Source organism: Mesoplodon mirus (assembly GCF_964341445.2).
Source record: "Mesoplodon mirus genome assembly, chromosome: 11".
Taxonomy (NCBI): Eukaryota; Metazoa; Chordata; class Mammalia; order Artiodactyla; family Ziphiidae; genus Mesoplodon; species Mesoplodon mirus.
The window spans coordinates 45,580,961-45,598,239 of NC_138987.1; the positions used below are offsets into that span (position 1 = coordinate 45,580,961).

The following is a 17,279-nucleotide window of genomic DNA, read 5'->3' on the forward strand; positions in this document are numbered from 1 at the left end:
TCCGCAGGGACACCACACACACACAAACACACACACACACACACAACCTTCACAAGCAGGTGGGACGTGGACACGGCAAGCAGTGCCACGTGCAGACCCACAAGCGCATGGTCTAAGCCCGTGCTGAGGCCACGTACCGACCCGTGGCCACCACACTGGATCTCGCCGTGGAAGGGCTTGTAGAAGGTGTCCCGGCCCGCCTCCCGGGTGCCCGTGTAGCAGGCGTCGCGGCTGGCCTCCATCTTGCTGTGGACCTCGTCCAGCGGGAACAGGCAGAGGCCCGCCCGTGGCCCCCCGCCGCCCCGGCCATCTGTGCTGAAGACAGTGTAGAGCACCCCAGTGGCGCCTGGCCGGGCCACGGAGGCCGCCAGGCAGGTGCCAAAGGCGGGGACCCGGGTGTCGCTGGGGCCCAGGCAGCGCAGGTCCACCTCCAGGTAGGAGTAGTAGAACGGGTCGTACTTGCACATACGCGCCAGCAGCGTGCGGTTCCGGGCCGGGTGCTTGTCCTGCTGGTTGAAGACGAAGAAGACGTAGGGGCCGTCCTCGAAGGCAGCCACGAACTGCTGTGTGTTTGTGGACAGGTAGCCGGCCTTGTAGGTGGCATGGTCCGTGTAGGCCTCGAAGGCCTCCCTGCCCTCGGTCCGGTCCAGCAGGCGCGTGCTCACGATGATGCCGTTGTCGTGGGGCCCATTGCCCTTGCCCACGAAGAGCACGTGCTCGCCACCTGGGCCCGTGGTGCTCACCAGCCCCACGGTGGCCACGCTCTCATCGTTGCTGGCCACGAAGGACTTCTCGCCACTGCCGTCCTCGTAGAAGAGGAGCGTGGAGATGTTGCTCAGGGAACGCAGGGCGCAAATGCCCTTGAAGAGGCTGCCGCACTCGATGAGGCGGTTCCGGGGGGCGTCAAGCAGCAGGAGCTGGTTGACATTGTCAGTCTGCACGGCCTCGTGGCACTGGCTCGCCTCGATGGGCGGCGTGCACTTCTTGTTGTCCAGGGCCGGGCCCGTGGCCGCCCGCTGCTCCAGCTGCAGGTCGGCACTTAGCTGGTAGAGCGCGTTCACCGCCCCCACGTACACCACGCCCGACACCTCGTCCACCACCAGGTGGTTCAGCTCCGTTTCGCTGCGGAAGAAGTCCAGCTTGCGGGACCGCAGGCTCGCACTTGTGCCCGCCAGGCCCAGGAGGGTCAGGGTCCAGAGCTGCAGCGCCATTGCCCCCGGCACCCTGTGGAAAGAGAGGAGGGTCAGGGGAGCCCCAGCCTAGAGGACCCACCCCACCCACAGGAGGCCCCCGGTGCCTGACCCTGCCCAGCCCACCCGAGCTCCCCGAGCCCTTCCCTGCCTTCCCACCCATCTGGCCAGACACACCCACTCTCATCTCCAAGGAGATCATCTCCCGGCCCTCCTCAAGAAGGAGCACCTGTAACCTAACCGCTGACGGGCCAGGCCATCAGCACTGCAGCTCCAGGCCTGGGTGCAGCCGCCCCCAGAGGACTGCGCCCTGGCCTCTGCCCCCAGGTTCCCAAAGCACCTTCAGGCCCACCTCCAAGGCTAAACAGCACCTCCTCCAGAAGGTCTCCCAGACACTCACGCATGTGCCCACCCTCACACCCCATGACCCCAAGAGCTCCAAGTGGTCTGGGAGGCACTGCCCCCAGACCACACTCTCCAGAGCACAGACCCAAGCTGACCGACAGGCCCTGAACATGCAAACAGGTGGGCCACACACCTGTTCTATGCCTGACTCTCGGCACACACGGTGTAATCTGATGGGGAGCAGCAGAGCCACTGGTGGGCCTGCCTCCCCACCCCCTCCCCAAGCCTTCCGGACCCTCCCTCCAACCCCCCTTCCCCTGATGAACCAGCAGGAGGGCCCCAGCAATCCACCCGCCCTGCCTGTGCCCCACCCAGGGCAGACCCTCAGACACAGGCATGCCGGAGGCAGGTCCTGGGAGGGGGTTCTGGGGTGAACCAGGTCTCTAAGGGGGACCCCAGAGGCCACAGGGTGTGCTGCGTGCAGGGCCGGGGCAGGCCACGTCAGGGTGCAGGTGTCCATCCGAGCACACACACGTCCCTGCGTATGTGCGCACGCCCGTGCGTGTCTCTGGATGTATGGGGGCGAGCTGCTAAGGCCAAGGGTGGGCTCAGGGTCCCCAGCATGGAGGCCCCTCCCACCTTGGGGTGGTCCAGCACGAACGCCGCCCTTGGGACCCTGATCAGAATCCCCTGAAGTGGTCTTGGCCGCCACCCCCACCGGCCACCCTCTCGCAATCTGTGCGTGAGCCCTTACTCCTGGACCCGCCGGAACCGTCCCTGAGGGGGCCTGTGCCCAGCAGGACATTTAGGGCAGCTGTCCATGCCACGTGGCCGAGTGGAGACTGACCCCAACGGCAGAGGGTCATGAGGAGCTCAGGCACAGATTGTGAGAGGGTGGCCGGTGGGGGTGGCCTCCCAGACTCCCCCCACGGCCGCTGCACCTCTACAGAGGAGCTGACACGCCCCCCACGGCCCCCCTGCCCTGCATCCTCCTCCTCCAGGAAGGCAGAAGGCTGTCTGCTCCATTCCTTGGCCAGGGGAGACGTTTCTTTGGGGGGCACTGGCTTTGGGCAAAGCTGTGCTGACTGGAATAGGATGGACCCTGTGATTCTCACATCAAGCCAGCTTCCTTCTTTGCCTGAGCCATTAGGAAGCCCCCTGGCCAGGCTGTGGCTGTTCTCTATCCCCCACTGCGTCCCTCTGTTCTGAGTCTCCACGACATTCCACAAGCCCCTCGAGGAAGCGTAACCAAGAAGCAACCAAGTGACAAAGCCCTCTGCACCCCAGAACCACCACAGGGCACTGAAAGGGGCAAGTCTCAGGACTGGGGAAGGTGCCCCTCAGCTGTGCACTGAAGCCCCTTGCTCTGGAGTGCTCAGTTCCTGCCGGGCCCCTGGGGACCCCACAGGCCTCCTCACAAGCCGCTGGGAGAGGAGCCACCCGCAGGCTGGCTTGACAGTGTACAGGAGACAGCAGGGACCTGGGAAGGAGGTGAAAATGGCCTAAGAGAAGGCGGTGGGATGAGGAGACAGGGTGACCCCAGGCCGCACCGAGACGAGGTGACCAGGTTGGGGAGGAGATGGTGCCTTTGGCCAAAGACAAGAAGAGTTCACAGGGCCGCGCGCAGGCCGTGCAGATCCTGGGCGGAGGCGGGCCTCTGCCACCGCAGACTCCGCTCGGCTCCGCGGGCAACCGAGGCCGTCTAGGGGAGAGGAGGGCGCAGTTCAGAAAATCCCCAGGCTGGAGCTGGGACGCCCGCGACGCCAGGGCTGCACAGAACCGGGCGCGCCAGGAGAAGCCCCGGGCGCTCAGGCACCCTCTGGTACCTTAGCTCAGGGCTCGGGGAGCGGGGGCGGGGAAGGGCAAGGCTGCAGGGCCCCGCCCCCCGCCGCCCCTCCCCCGCCGCCCCAGCTTCCCGGCCGCCCCGCCCCCGCGCTCGCTGGCTCGCCCGCCGCGGCGCAAAGTCCGCTCCCCGGCGCCGCGGAGGCGGGGGGCGTCCAGGCCCCAAGGCCTCGAGCCCAGGCTGGCCCTACCCACCCCCGCCCCGGTCCCGCTCACCCGAGTCCCCGCCGCGACTCTGGTCCCGCTCGGCTTTGGCGGCGGCTGCGGCTCCGGCCACGGGCCGCCGCGGCAAGCGGGGAATGAATGGAATGTTCCCGGAGCCCAGGGAGGGAGCGGGCGGGCGGGGGCGGACCTGCGGGTGCGGACGGACGGGCGGGGGCGGAGCCGCGGCCGGAGCTGGAGCCGCCCGAGCCCAGGCCACCCATGGAAGCTGGCCCCCTGGTCCCCGATGGACCCGTGTCCAGGCCCCTCTGCCGGCCGGCAGCGCGCCTAGGACTTGAACCCAGAATCGACCAAGCGGGGGAACTCCTGGGCGCCCCCCCCCCACTTCTGAAAGAGCTCTGCTGTGACCCTGAGCCCTGCCTCAGTCCTGGTAGCTCACAGACGTGACAGGACCCAGGAGATCGGAGGGTCACAGTCCATAAAAAAGAATGCTCTGGGGCTTCCCTGGTGGCGCAGTGGTTGAGAGTCCGCCTGCCGATGCGGGGGACACGGGTTCGTGCCCCAGTCAGGGAAGATCCCACATGCCGTGGAGCGGCTGGGCTCAGCGCGTCCGGAGCCTGTGCTCCGCAACGGGAGAGGCCACAACAGTGAGAGACCCGCGAACCGCAAAAAAAAAAAAAAAAGAAGAAGAAGAATGCTCTGGCCTCCCTCTGGTTGATGTCCACTTGACTGAGCCCCTGGGGCAGAAGCCCAGCCCTGTCCTTGGCCCCAGGGGCCCCCGGGGCTGGCACACCAGGAGTGCTCCATGAAAGCCATGTGTGCGGTCACGGAGCAGGACCAGGTCTTTCTGCTGACAGTAACACTGGCCCAGATACTGTGCTGCTGCCCCCGCCCCGCCCCCCCTCAAGCAGGCCAGGGCCAGACCTGGGCTCCCTGCCCCAGGACCCCCTGCCCCAGGACCCCTCTGGGTGGTGGGCAGAGTGAGCCTCAAGTCTGAGGGTTCCAGGGGCCCCTCACGCTGAGCCCAGGTCACACGGTCTGGCAGGAGGGACCTGGGTGACAATGATAGGCAGCAGCTCCCTCCACTTCCGGGACAAACAAAGCCTCAGGTGACCTGCCTGGCCAGGCCCACAGGAGCAAAGGGTGAACCACCTGACCAGAGGCAGTGCTCAGGCCGGCCTCGCGGGAGGTGCCAGGCACAGCCGGCAAAACTTCCTGCGGCTGGCATTCCTGGAACGGGCGCTTCCTGTTTTGAAGGCAGCCTGGGACCCCCCACTTGCTCACCGGGCCAGCGGGGATTTCCTCAGGGGCATCAGACGCCTCTTCCTGGCCGAAGCCCGGAGGTGCACTTCCAAGAAGTCGCACAAACTCCAGCCTGCTGCTGGCCAGGAAGGCGTCTGGCCAGGCGCCCCCTCCCCCAGCCCAAATTCCCGGCCCTAACGTTCCAGATTCCAGCACTGCAGTCAGCGCCCAAACACAGCCCCAGTCTCACAGCAGAGCCCACCCCTCCCAAGCAAATCCTGGCCCCCATCAGAGAACTGGGGGGCCTGGCAGCAGACCCCACAGCTAGGGCACCTGGGTTCGGGCAGACGTTTGCACACCGGGCCCGACCGGACCAGAGCCTCAGGGACACCAGACGCCTTCACTGCGTGGCTGTGGCCCCCCTGCCTTCCCCAGGCGGTGCCCAGCCCTCACTCACCCAGGCTCCAGTAGTCCAGCTCAGTCTCTGCTCCAGGCCAGCATGGAGATCCTCTAGGAAGCAAAGGAGAGACAGTGGTCTCACCACAAGCCTGACCCCTGGCTCCTCGTCTCTCCTCTGCTCCACATCTGGGGGGCGAGGAACAGCCCATGGGACCCCAGCTGGCCTATGCCACCCTGGAGCAGGAGAACCTCAACTCCAGGCTCCTCCACCCCGCCCTCACGGCCCCCCCTCAGACACGGGCCTCCCAGCCCCTAGCCCAGCACCCCAGTGCACACATGCCCACTTGGTGTGTATGCCTGACACCGCCCCTCTTGCCTCTGCTCAAAAAAGGCAGAGGGAATTCCCTGGGGGTCCAGTGGTTAGGACTCTGTACTTTCACTGCCGGGGGCCTGGGTTCAATTCTTGGTCGGGGAAAGATTCTGCAAGCTGCGCTGAACAGGAGGAAGAAAAAAAAAAAACGAAGAAAAAAAAGAGGAAGAAAAGGGCAGGGAACAGCTTCTCATTAAGTCTCTTGGTACTGTCTGCTTATTAAACTAGGTAAATATATTACTTTGATTAAAATTAAACTTGCTTTCTGAAAAACATGCATACACACGACCCCGCAATTCTACTTACTAGCTATGTGACCTTGGGCAAATTACTTAATTTCTCTGAGCCTCATTTCCCCATCTGTGAAGTGGAGACAATCATGGTGAACTCCCCCAGGGGTTTGTAACAACTAAATTATTCCTGCCGGAAAAGCATTGGGAGAGCCTGTTACACTGTAGCACTCAGCAAGGCTTGCTATCGTATCCTCTCCTGGATAAACACCCATGTGTACCCACAGGGAGGACTAGTCCAAGGATACTTCTCAGCACAGTTCATTATAGTGAAAATTTGGCAACCACCCAGCATGCAACCAGAGGACCCTGAAAAACCATGGTGCTGATGAAGTTGGGTGGGACATGCTGGGACAGCAAAGCAACTTCATTTGCCAGTTTTGGAAAAAAATTTTAGAAGGATATATTTACAAACTACTTGTCTAAATAAAAAGAGGTCTGTGTTAATAATAATAATCAGACCCCCTCCAGCCCCACTCTGCCTCAGGACACGGCTTTCCAGGTGCTCAGTGACCACACCCCAACCATCTCTCCGGGCCTATCCCAGGTCTCCTCCCCAGGTCTCCTCGGCCGTGGCCCACTGGCTCCCTGCCTGGCTGCCCTCCCCAGCAGCATGCCCCCAATACCTCCTCCACCAGGGTCAGGCCCTGCTCCCCCCGTACCCCCCCCAGGCACTCCCCCAACGTGGGGAACGATATTGCGAGTAGGGCCCAGGCCTGGGAGGACCCACGGCCGGTCCAAAGGAGACCAGCAGGGGCAAGGCCTGCGGGGATGTGGGTGCCACACTTGCGCACACAGGCAGGAAATCCCTCTGGTGCCCTCAGCCCCTGGCTGAGCAGTGAAGGGTTAACCTGGGAAGAGGGGCTCAGGGCTCCAGGTGTGAGGGTGAGGGGTGTGTTTTGCCCTAGGCACTCGACAACACAGCCTTTGTGAAAGGGGCAAAACTCAGGGGCCAAACCACAGGGCGTCAGGATGATGGAGCAGCATGAGAAATCTGGACCGGGCCTGGCCTCGAGGCTGCAACCAGTCCAGGTGGAGGCTGAGCTCGGGGTCCACAGCACCCAAGGGCACAGGGCATGCAGACTTGCCACCCTGAAGGGACATCACTCTGGCCTCCATGTGCCCTGTGCACTGCCCTCCACTGGCCCACGCTCCTCCCTGGCGGGGGGTGTGCGTGCTACAGGTGTCACCAAGGGAGGCTAGCCTCTTCCAAGGGACACCCTCTTCCTGAGCCCACACACCCAGCCTCCACAGCCACCACCTCACCCCTCGACAGACCTGCCCCAAGTGACCCCCTTGGGTGGACCCACCCCTCAGACCCTCCAATTTCTCCTTCCAACATCAGGCTCCTCCAGCCAGCACCGTCCTCCAGAATGAAACTTGATCCCCTCCCCCCTCCCCTTTCCTAACCCGGCCCCTCAACCACGCTGTCCTGGCCCCCAGCTGCCCCAGCGTGTCCATCCTGCCTCTGCTCTGGAGGGTCATTCCTTCTATCTCAGATGAAGGCCACTCTCCCGAACACCCACAGGCCCCTGAGGCCATGGGTGTCCCCCACCCCACAATCACACACCCAATGCTGCTGCCCAGAGGGGCCTCAGGGGCTGAGTTCTGGAGTCATATTATTGGGTTCAAATCCCAGGTCTGTCTCTTTCTACCTGGCTTATGTGGGCTCTTTACAAACTTACACTGTGCCTCAGTTCCCCAGGTGTGACATGGGGGGTAATAACAGCACCAACCCAAGTGGGCTGCCGCGAGGTGTAAGTGAATCCGTGTGCAGAAATCCTTCAGTTGTCCTCTCAGTGGAGGAGGAACTCGGGGACACCATGATGTCGCCATGTCTCTGCTTTTGCTGTTCCCCCTGGGAAACTCCTGCCCATCCCTCAGAAGCCTGAGGCACCCATCCTGACCTGGCCCTGCAGGACCGTCACTCCTCCGCTGTGGTCTATGGTCTTCACTGGTGAGCAAGGTCTGAACACAGGATCTGAGACCTCAGGTGGGTCTCAGCCCAGTGAACCGGCAAGGGGGTGACACACAGCAGAGGAAGCTGAAAGTACATGTGCCCCTACAGCTGGTCCCTCAGCCTCACGCACACGGTGGTGTGTCCTCCCCCAGCCAGGGCGCTGATGGGGACCGGGCTGCGGGCGGTCCAGGCCTCTCCTCGCACGTCCACAGGAGTGGGAAGCAATAGGAAGGAGCCTCGGCCACTGGGTCCCCTGAGGCTCCCCCTCCTCGGGTTCCTTTCTTCTAAGCAGTAGCTGCCCCCCACACCAGGAAAAGGTAAACAGGAGGTGCCCACTGGGGAAAGGCAGGGTCCTCAGGCCAGACCAGGGCTGTCAGGGTCCCCCTCCGGTCTTGGCCCCCCCGGGAGGAGGGCCCTGGGGTGCGGGCTAGATCTCCCTGTCACTAGGGTCAAGCAAACACAGATTGAGCAACTTCTTAAAGCTGAAGTCAAAATAGTGCACAGCAGCCAGGTCTGTGGAGGCCCTTGGCAGCCTGTGGGCTCAGGAAGGGGACCCAGAGACCAGGACAGGGACTCGGGCTCAGGCAGACACGAAGAAACGGACGATTCCGGCTAAGGCTCAAGCCCAAGGCAGGGACACCCTGAGATGGGGGGGGCGGGTCTTAGCACCGTGTGGAGGGCACTACGGACCCCCAACGCGGGGGTGGAGCAGCCAACACCCGGCGGAGAGGGTGGGGGCCGCGTCGCCCCGGGGCCAGGCCAGAAGGCAGGAGGGTGGCTGTCCCGCCTCGGGCGCCGCCCCTCCCCCGCCCGGCAGCTGGCTGCAGGGGACCGGCCTCCGCTCCGTTCTCGGGGCGAAAATGCAAATCTGCAATTAGCCGGGAGCGCGAAACAAATCAGAGAAAACTAAACAGGCGAGACGCCGGCAAATCCGAGCCTCCGCCGTTTTCAAAACAAGTGCGAGGGAGGGGCGCGAATGGGGCCGGGGGGAGCGTCGGGGCCCCTGTGCCAGGGCGAAAGGGAGCCCCGCGGTCCCACCGCGCCCGCCTGTGGTCCCGGGTCTGAGTTCAGCCCGGGAGGTGGGGCGGTCCCCCGACGGGGAGGGCCGGCCTGGCATCGTAACCCCAGGGGACCAGGTGGCGGCGTGGCCCCGGCGGACGACCCCTCCGGAAGCCCCGCCCGCACCCCGCGCCCCCGAGGGGAACAAGTGGGCCTCTGACGAGCCTCCCAGGGGACCGAGGGCGCGCGGTCGGCAGGACCCTGACCTCCGGTCGCCGTCACGGCGGCGGCGGCGGCGGCCACGGCCACGTGGGCCCAGGGACCCGTCCCCAAGGAGCCTCGCGGGGCGTCAGGCTATCCTCTGGCCGGGAAGGGCGCGGTGGCCAGGCCCCCCGCTCCGCGGTCGGCCCGTGATCCGCCGAGGCCCCAGCCGCAGCCGGCAGCTCCCAGCCCCCATCCCGCCAGACTCACCGGGCAAAGGCCGAGCTCCCCGCACAGCCACCTAGGAGCAGGCGTGGGCGGGGCCGGGCTCTAGGGACAGCCTGACGTCTAGCCTGGGCCTTGCGTCAGCGCTGGGAGAGCCTCCCACAGGACCCCTCCCAGGTGTATAGGGTGTCGCCTCCCCACCAGCCCGGCTCACAGCCCGGTTCCTCCGTCCTCCGGCAGAGGCTGTGGGGCCAGATTGCCCATCCCCTCCGGGGCTGCCTCCCCCTGCAGCCTGGGCTCGGGGTCCCAGCATGAAAATCACCCCTGCCTGGTGGCCGCGAGAAGGTCAAAGGCCCAAGACCCCAGGCCAAGGGGGAGTGGGCGCAGAGAAACAAACCCCAGGGCTTTCTCTGCCACCTGCCTTTGGGGTCTCGGGCCCGCTCCCCCTGATCCCATGGGCCTCCCCCCAGCCAAGTCCATAGCCTCCCACTCCTTCCCGTCCTGTGCACCCAGGCCGCCTCTCAGCCCCTCCGTCTGATACCCGAGGTCACCGTGACCAGTGTCTCTGCACCCAGCCCTCGCCCTTAGGTGTCTCGGGGGCTCACCCGGCAAAGCCCCAGGGTGTGTGCCGCAGCCGCAGCCTCCCACGCCCCCATGACTGCAGACCCTGCCGCGTGGGCGCTGACCCAGACTGGGGTCTCCATGCTGTTGGCAGTCGGGCCCTGCTCCGACCCCGTCGCTGCTTCACCATGCGGTGCCTAACCGCGTGGAGAGATGGCTTAGGACGACTCGGTTTCAATCGATTACTGTCCTTCAAGAATACCTGCCTGGGTGCTGCCAGCAGCCTCCTGGGCCTCCCAGACCCTCAGGACACAAGGTGGGATTCAGTAGGTTCTGGGGCCCAGACGCCCCACCATGATGCAAGACCCACCTCTCCTCCTGGCCGCCCCCCTGAGTCCCAGCCACCATTGTGTCCCACCTGGACTCGGTTTGGGCCCCTTTCTGATTCCCCCCCAGGCTCGCCCACGTCTCTTCTCTGCAGAGCAGTCCTTCCCGTCAGGACACCCTGCAGCTTAACGCCTCCATCGACTTCCCCATGCTCGTGGGGACCCCCCAAATGGGCCCGCAGACCTGCCCCATCTGCTCAGCCCGAAGCCCCCAAGGGCTTCCTGTGTGCCACACGACGGTGCTGTGTGCTGGGGACAGAGGGACAAGTCTCCACCCTCCAGGGTCCGGGAGCCCCCGTGGAGCTCCCAGCAGCTTGTCGGCCCTGGCACACAGTGGCCGCAGTCAACACCCGGTGAACAGATGAACGGGGCTGGCACTCAGGCAAATGTGGACATCCTCCAGAGACCACCTCTCCAGGGACAGCCTGTCAGGGTCAGGCTGAGAGGGACAGGAAGACAGGGTGAGATACTGGGAGAGGCCAGATGTGGGCTGGGGCAGGCTGAGAGAGGGCAGGCACTGCAGGGCATCGGGAGCACAGATGAGGCCGACGGGAGCAGCCCAGCTGCCCAAGCACCGGAGGAGCTCCTGGATGAGGAGCTGCGCCCCCGTTCCCCAGTCCCAGCCGGGAGAGGCTGGAAGCAGTGCTGGGGGCATCGGGCTCCACGCAGGCAGGAGCCACTGGTTCTGAGGTCTGCCCCCGCCTGCCAGCGCCCACCGCTGAGCTGCCCGCACTCACCTCCCCTTTCCAGGCTCACCTCCCACAGCTGGCTGGATGCTGCCCGCCCGGAGCCCCCTTCCTTTCCCAGGCCGTGTGCAGGAGGCAGGAGTGGGACATGGGGGCGGACGGGTGAGGGCCCGAGCGAGCAAGGAGCCGGCCAGACCTGTAATCTCCCAGTCAGTCTGTCAGCGCCTCAGCGGTCACCCCGACCCCCTCCTCCAATACAGCCGAACCCCACAATTAGCCTGGGGCGCTGTGCCCAGCTGGCATGCCAGCCACCATTCACACACACGTGAGCACACATGTGCAGGCACACATGTCTGCCCCAGGCCCAGAGTGTCTCCGGGACAAAGAGCCCCAGACCCTAGCACCCGGGCTGGGTGAGCCTCGGGCAGCCCCAGCACTGCATCTGCCCAGCACGCCCAGAAGGGCCGAGGGGCCTGGAGGAGCTGGGCAGGCCTGGAGCTGGCCTCGAGGGACTTGTGTGCGAAAGGTGGGCCAGGGCCATCTGCGTGGGGGGACGGCTCCAGGCCGCTGGCCCGGTCTCTGCCCAGGCGAGGTCAGGGCCTGGTGAGGTGCAGGGTGCTTGGGGGGCTGGGTAGGATCTGGAGTCCAGGCTCAGGGTGGGGCGGTGGTCCGGGTTAGGGTTAGGCTTTGGAAGGGCAGAGGGACCGGGAGTTTCCATCAAGGAAATACCCCAGCTCAGGGGAAGGCAGAGTGGTGAATGGGACAATGGTGCAGGGGTCAGGGGGCAGCAAGGTGGCCGGGACTGCATGGGGGGGAGGCGGGCACCCGGCCTCCCTGGGACCACACACCCAGGAAGTAGCCCACAGGTCCCTGGGGCCAGGCCCAGTACCCACCCCTTCAGCGGCTCACTCAGTTAGTTCAGCAAGGAGCTGTCACACACAGGGGTAGGGCCAGGGGCCGCCTGCAGGAAGCGTGGCTGGCTCTCCTGCCTGGGTCTCCTCCTCTTGCCTCCTTGGCCTCCCATCCCCACTCCTGACATCCTTCCCCAGGTCCTGAGATGGCTCACGGTGGCCCCCGAATCAGGCCCGATGCCAAGACGGGGGGGAGGCCCAGCTCCTCACGTCCCCCAGCCCGTCCGGGGGAGCAACTCCAAGGCTGAGATGGAGCGGGTGGGCTGCGCTGGGGCCTCTCACTCCCACCGCCAGCCCTCGGCCCCGCCAACTCACTCAGCTCTGGTCCCACCACTGGTGCAAGCGGGACAGCAGCCAGCTTCCCTGGGGAGGGCAGCAGCCTCACCACGGCAGTGTCCTGGGCCCTGGCCCTCCTCCAAAGTAGGCCCCCCCCCGGCTCTGAGGACGCCCTGGGCTGGGGCTGGGGGCTAGAATCCACGTTCAGGCCCAGAGCCCACACCTCTTAATGGTCCATGAGCTTACCTCCCATGGCCGGGTCCACAGCCCCTGGCCACCCCAATCCTGCCGCTCGTGCCACAGGCCCCCTTGTACCCCAAGACAGACCCATGCTCCCTAACCTATCAGGGCTGTCCCCAGACCCCTTCAGCACCCCTCCCTCCAGCACTCAAGGACCCAGGTGGGCACCAAGCCAGTCACCCTCTTCCCACTGTCACCCATGCTGCACGTCCGGCCGTGGCCGAGGAGCCCTGGAGCCGCCTCAGCCTTCAGCCACCAGCTTGGCGCTGGGCAGGGTGCCTGGAGGGGAGTTGACGGCGCCCCCCAGAAAAGCCCCAATCAACGCAGGGCCCATGCCCTACACAGGTGGCATGCTGGCTCAGGGAGCCCAGATCGGAGCAGAAGGCCAGCAGCCGGAAGTGTCCCTGCCTCGGGAGCAGACGCCCCTGCCCAGACTCTGTTGACACAGGTGGCCTTCTGCAAGGCTGACATCAAACCTTTTTCCTCTTGCTTGCTCTTCCTGAGGAGGGGGTCCAGCGGGGGCCGCGTCACAGAGATCTGAGCTCGAGATCTGAGCTCGACACGGTGCCCCTCCTCCCAGAACCCCCCATGGGAACTGCCGGCCAACTGCACCGAGGGCTCTGGTCTCCACATCCGGAAGGGACGAGTGCAGGGCAGGGCTGACGCCAGCACTGGGGTCAGAATCCAGGCTGCACCCAAAGGCCTCACTCTTGCTCCCACGGTCCCCAGGCCAGGACTCACCTGGCACCAGGATGGAGAACTGCCAGGTTTCAGAAATCACGTGAGGACAGAGGCACCAAGCTGGGCCCTCTTCCCAGATGCCCCACCCCCAGCCCAGGAGAGCACCTCCTCTGCCTAGCACACAGGGGCACCAGGCACTCGGGTGGGCCACTGGCCAGCCCACAGGGTGGAAAGCTGTCAGCCACGGTGGGAGCAGTGCTGGGGGAGCCACTCTTCGTGTGAAGGGGGTGCTGAGCTGCAGATGGGGGACCAAAGGGTGACAAAGGGTGGGAAATAGGACCCCAGCTCCAGGTGGGGGGCCAGCCCTGGGCTCCTCCCTGTGACTGGAGGGGCAGACCGACAGGTGCGCCCCTGGCCACCCCGGGCTCTGTCTGGGGTTCTGGGTCCAGTCACTGTCACAGGTTCGTGAATACCACAGGGGTAGGCACTGGGGGCAGGACAGCAGAGGCCCTGCCCCGCCCTTCAGAAGCCCTGCCGGATGGGAGGGAAGGGCTGGAAGCAGCTGTGCCCCGGTCTGGCTCAGGGGGGCCCAGGAAAGGGCAGGGTTCTTGCCTGGTCAGCAGGGGGAACGAGGTCCTCAAAGCCCCAGGGGCAGAGGGAAGCAGGAGCCCATCAGAGGATGTGAAATCACAGAAGGGAAAACCATGAAGAGACCACATGTGGCCTGGAGAGAAAAAGGGAAGCAACAGTGCTTTCCCCAGCCCCCATGCACCCCAGTGCCCCCCACCAATTACAGGCCACCAACCACCGGTCCAGCCTGTAATCTGAGACCAAAGACATTTAGAGGCCCCACCCACCCCACCCCACCCCAAATACACAGAGCCATTAGCCTCAGGGGGAGAGACTCTGCCCAGCCCCCACTGCCAACTAGGGACTGGCCCCCAGTGAACCTGCATCCAGCTCAGCTGGGAGACCAGCCTGGGTTGACTTCTGGCAGGTCTGATAGCTCACCTCCTCCCCTGACTGCTTTCCCCACACCCTGGTCCAGGGCAGGCTCTGGGCCCAAGAGGCTCTTCAGCAGGGAAGAAAAGCTTATTCCCCCCACCCAGGAAGCCAAGGCAGGAGGCTGGTGCCTGTTGCTGCGGCAGAAAGGACTGAGGCCTGACGTGAGTAAGAAGGACACAGAAGGAGGACCAGAGGACCTGGCACCTCAGCGCGGATCTGCCCAGACCAGAGAAGGGGCCATGGGGGAGAGCACTGAAGCCACAGCCTGTCCCCACCAGTTCACTCCCCTGGTCCCAGGGCTTCACCTCCGGCCCCCAGGATGCGAGTTCAAGGCAGGGAACAGGAGGACATCACGATGTTCCCAGAATGGCCCAGGTCCTGGGACGGCTCAAGTGCCTGCAACCAAGCTGTCCTGGGGGAGAGGGGCACATGCCATATGGATCCCTCCCCGGGCTGCCAGCCCACCCCAGTGCCTTCCAGTCCAATCTCTTCTGCTCCACTCACCTGGGCTGAGGCCAGGCCCCTGGGTTTACTGCACGCTGCCCCAGCTGCCAGCTCTGCCTTGCAGCGTGGTCCCTACAGGGGCCACTGGGTGGGTGGCTGCACACATGCCTACACGGACCTTGGGAACCCAAGCAGCAGGGGCAGCATCCCAGACGGCTCCTTGCATCTCTGGCCTTGGGCCCCTCACCTGTGGGACCCCTCCCCTATGGGATCCTTCACCTGTGGGATGGACTAACAGGCGCCACATCCAAGTTGGGTGGGGACGTGGGGGTGAGGGCTGGGCTGTCCGAGGGGCTTGGAGGGAAGTGGTGCATCCATCAGCTGCTAGTTAGTGAGTCAGTCAAGAGGCAGGAGAATGGCCAGAGATTCGGCCTAAGGGAGACCCCAGTGCCCCACCACTCTAAGCAGCCTAAGTCACACCCCTACCTGCCCCGCCACCCCAGGGAAGCGCCACACAGGTGTAAGTAACCAGCCCAAGGTGTGTCCCTGAACCCAGAGCTGGAGGGCAGCCACACTGGACCCCCTGGGTCCTGAGAACAGGAGTCTAGGACTCCTCTGGCCCCACGGCCTCCCCCAGGGGGCCTGGGCCCACGCCAGGCTCACTGGGCGGGGCCTGCTGGGGCCGACCTCGGGCGTTCTCCATCTCAAGGGTGACGCATCCCCTCCCACCCCGCCCCTGACCGGTCTGAGCAGCCACTGGAGGTGGTGGAGCTGCCCAGACTTGCCCGTCCCTCCCTTCTGGGGCTCTCAACCCACGGCCCCGGAAGTGGATCTCTCTCCCACGGCTGTAGCCTCCCCCAGCTCTAGCCTCCCCACCCCTTGGGTGACTGGACACGGCTGGATAATCCAAAATAATTCCTTCTTGGCAGGCGGCCGGCGGGGGAGGGGGGACTTGCATTCCAAACCCTTGTTTTTCTCTGTAACTTCCCTCCCCTCTTGGGGCAAGGAGCCCCTGGCCAGACCTCAAGCCTCCCCATACCCGGCAGACGGAGGTGGGCCCCCTATAGGTACGGCAGGAAAAGGTGACAGGCCCAGATCTGCCGAGACCACCTGCTCGTCCTCAGTCTTCTCTGGGGATTCCTAAAAGCTGACACGCCATAAAAAAACACCCAACAGGCTCAGCCAGGCCGATGCTGACCCTACCCTCCCAGGACCCTCACCTCAGAGCAGAAGAACGCCTCCCCCACACACACCCCGGCAGCTGTCCAGCTCTCAGACTCCCCGCTCTGTGCCCGGGAACATCCCCAACGGGGTCAGGCTGAGAGCTCCTACCCCTGGGGGCCGTGCTCTCCCATCTCCACGGGGCCCGGCCCGGGTGCGTGGGGGGCACACAGGGGCTGCAGTTAGACATGACAGGGGCTCCCCAGGGCAGGCACGGAGAGCCTTCCGAGCTCCAGAACATTCCACTGGCTTTGCAGGTCAAGCTTCACCCCTAGTCTTGACCCCCACCACAGGCCCAGGGCATGGATAGACCCCTTCCTTCCTTTACCAAGTTGCTGGGAAGAGGAGGCCAATGATGTGGCAGGAAGCTCTGAGGCTCTTGGGCTCAGGGACCCCCCTCATATCTGCCAAGCAACCTGAGCACAGATGGGTGGGAAGGGCCCATTTGGAGGGCTTCCTACAGGAGGCTGCACATAGAGGGGCAGGGTCCTGGCAGTGAGTACAGAGACTTCCTGTACTCACTTCCTGGGTCCCAGAGCGTCCACCCAAACACCACACCAACAAACACTGGGAACTGTGGGTGCTGGCTCTGTGGTGAAGCAGGCCCAGGGCCACCAGGACTTGCCAGGTGCTGGTGCTGGTGCCAAGCCACCCCTAGTCCCAACCGGGAACCCTGCGCCCGCCTTCCAGCCTGGCCAGGTGCAGACCAGGGGCTCCCAGGGTGGTCCTGGCTTATGCCCGCCTCACAAGTCCCCAAGGGGTTCAGGGGCTGCCAAGGCCTGACCGCGGGCCCAGCTCCCTGGGGAAAGCCAGGGCTCGGCCACCCCAGGAACCAAGGCTGGGTGGGCGCGGGCCTGGAGCTCTTGTACAGCAGGGCCGATCCCCGCCCAGTGCACGGATCTCGGTGGCTGGAGGGGCAGCGGGCATGAGTAGGGAGGGAGGATCGGGAACGAGAAGCGGTCCGAGCGGCTCCGGAGGGACGCGGGCGGCGGGAGAGGGCGCGGCGCCCGGCTGGGGACCCTCTGCTGGGCCAGGCCCGCTGCCCTCGGCGCCGCGGGCCTCGCCCGCCACCTGGAAGAGCGCGAGGAGGGAGCGGCCCGGCCCCGGCCGGCCGGACGCACGGACGGCGGCCAAAGCCCAAGTCTTCCTCCGCCGGGCGGCAGCCGTCCGAGTCCCCGTGTCCCGAGCGCCGCAGGCCAGAGCGGAGCGGCGCTGACGGCGAAGCCCCCCACTGGCGCGGCCGCCCCGCGGGCCCCGTACCCCACTCCCGTACCTGCTCGTCTGCCGCCGAGGCTCGATGGCGCCCGTGCCGCGATCGGCGCTGCGCTGAGGCCAGCGCGGCTGCCATGGAGACGGGCCTTTGTGTGGCCGCGGAGGGGCCGGAGCGCGCGGGAGCAGCGGCCCCGCCCCCGGCGGGGGAGAGAGGGAGGGAGAGGGAGAGGTGGAGGGAGAGGGAGAGGGAGAGGTGGAGGGAGAGGGAGAGGGAGAGGTGGAGGGAGAGGGAGAGGGGAGAGCGGGGGTGGGGAGGGAGAGAAGGGGGGCCCGCCGGGCGGAGCGCTCCCCGCGCGCCCCCCGCGCGCCCCCCCGCCGCGTCCCCGGCGCCTGGCGGCCGCAGTGGGCGGGTGCACCGCGTCGCCGGGGAG

The 17,279-nt window shown here is 65.5% G+C and overlaps 1 protein-coding gene across 10 annotated transcripts in view; it reads right to left on the reverse strand.

Moving 5' to 3' along the window:
• Positions 1 to 17,000, reverse strand: part of PLXNB2 (plexin B2) — a 29,510-nt gene extending 12,510 nt beyond the window's left edge. For 2 of the 10 annotated variants that reach the window (XM_082636738.1, XM_082636736.1), the window contains exons 1-2: positions 3,594 to 3,658; positions 138 to 1,224 (exon numbers count right to left, since the gene is read on the reverse strand). In XM_082636738.1, the coding sequence (XP_082492864.1) occupies positions 138 to 1,211 (1,074 nt within the window). In that variant the 5' untranslated portion in view covers positions 1,212 to 1,224; positions 3,594 to 3,658. Of the gene's footprint in view, positions 1 to 137; positions 1,225 to 3,085; positions 3,238 to 3,593; positions 3,674 to 5,238; positions 5,292 to 5,856; positions 5,951 to 9,065; positions 9,210 to 16,909 lie in introns of those variants that run through there. The other 8 variants (XM_082636741.1, XM_082636744.1, XM_082636740.1 and 5 more) reach the window with 8 other exon arrangements.
• Between the last annotated feature and the right edge of the window lie 279 nt (positions 17,001 to 17,279).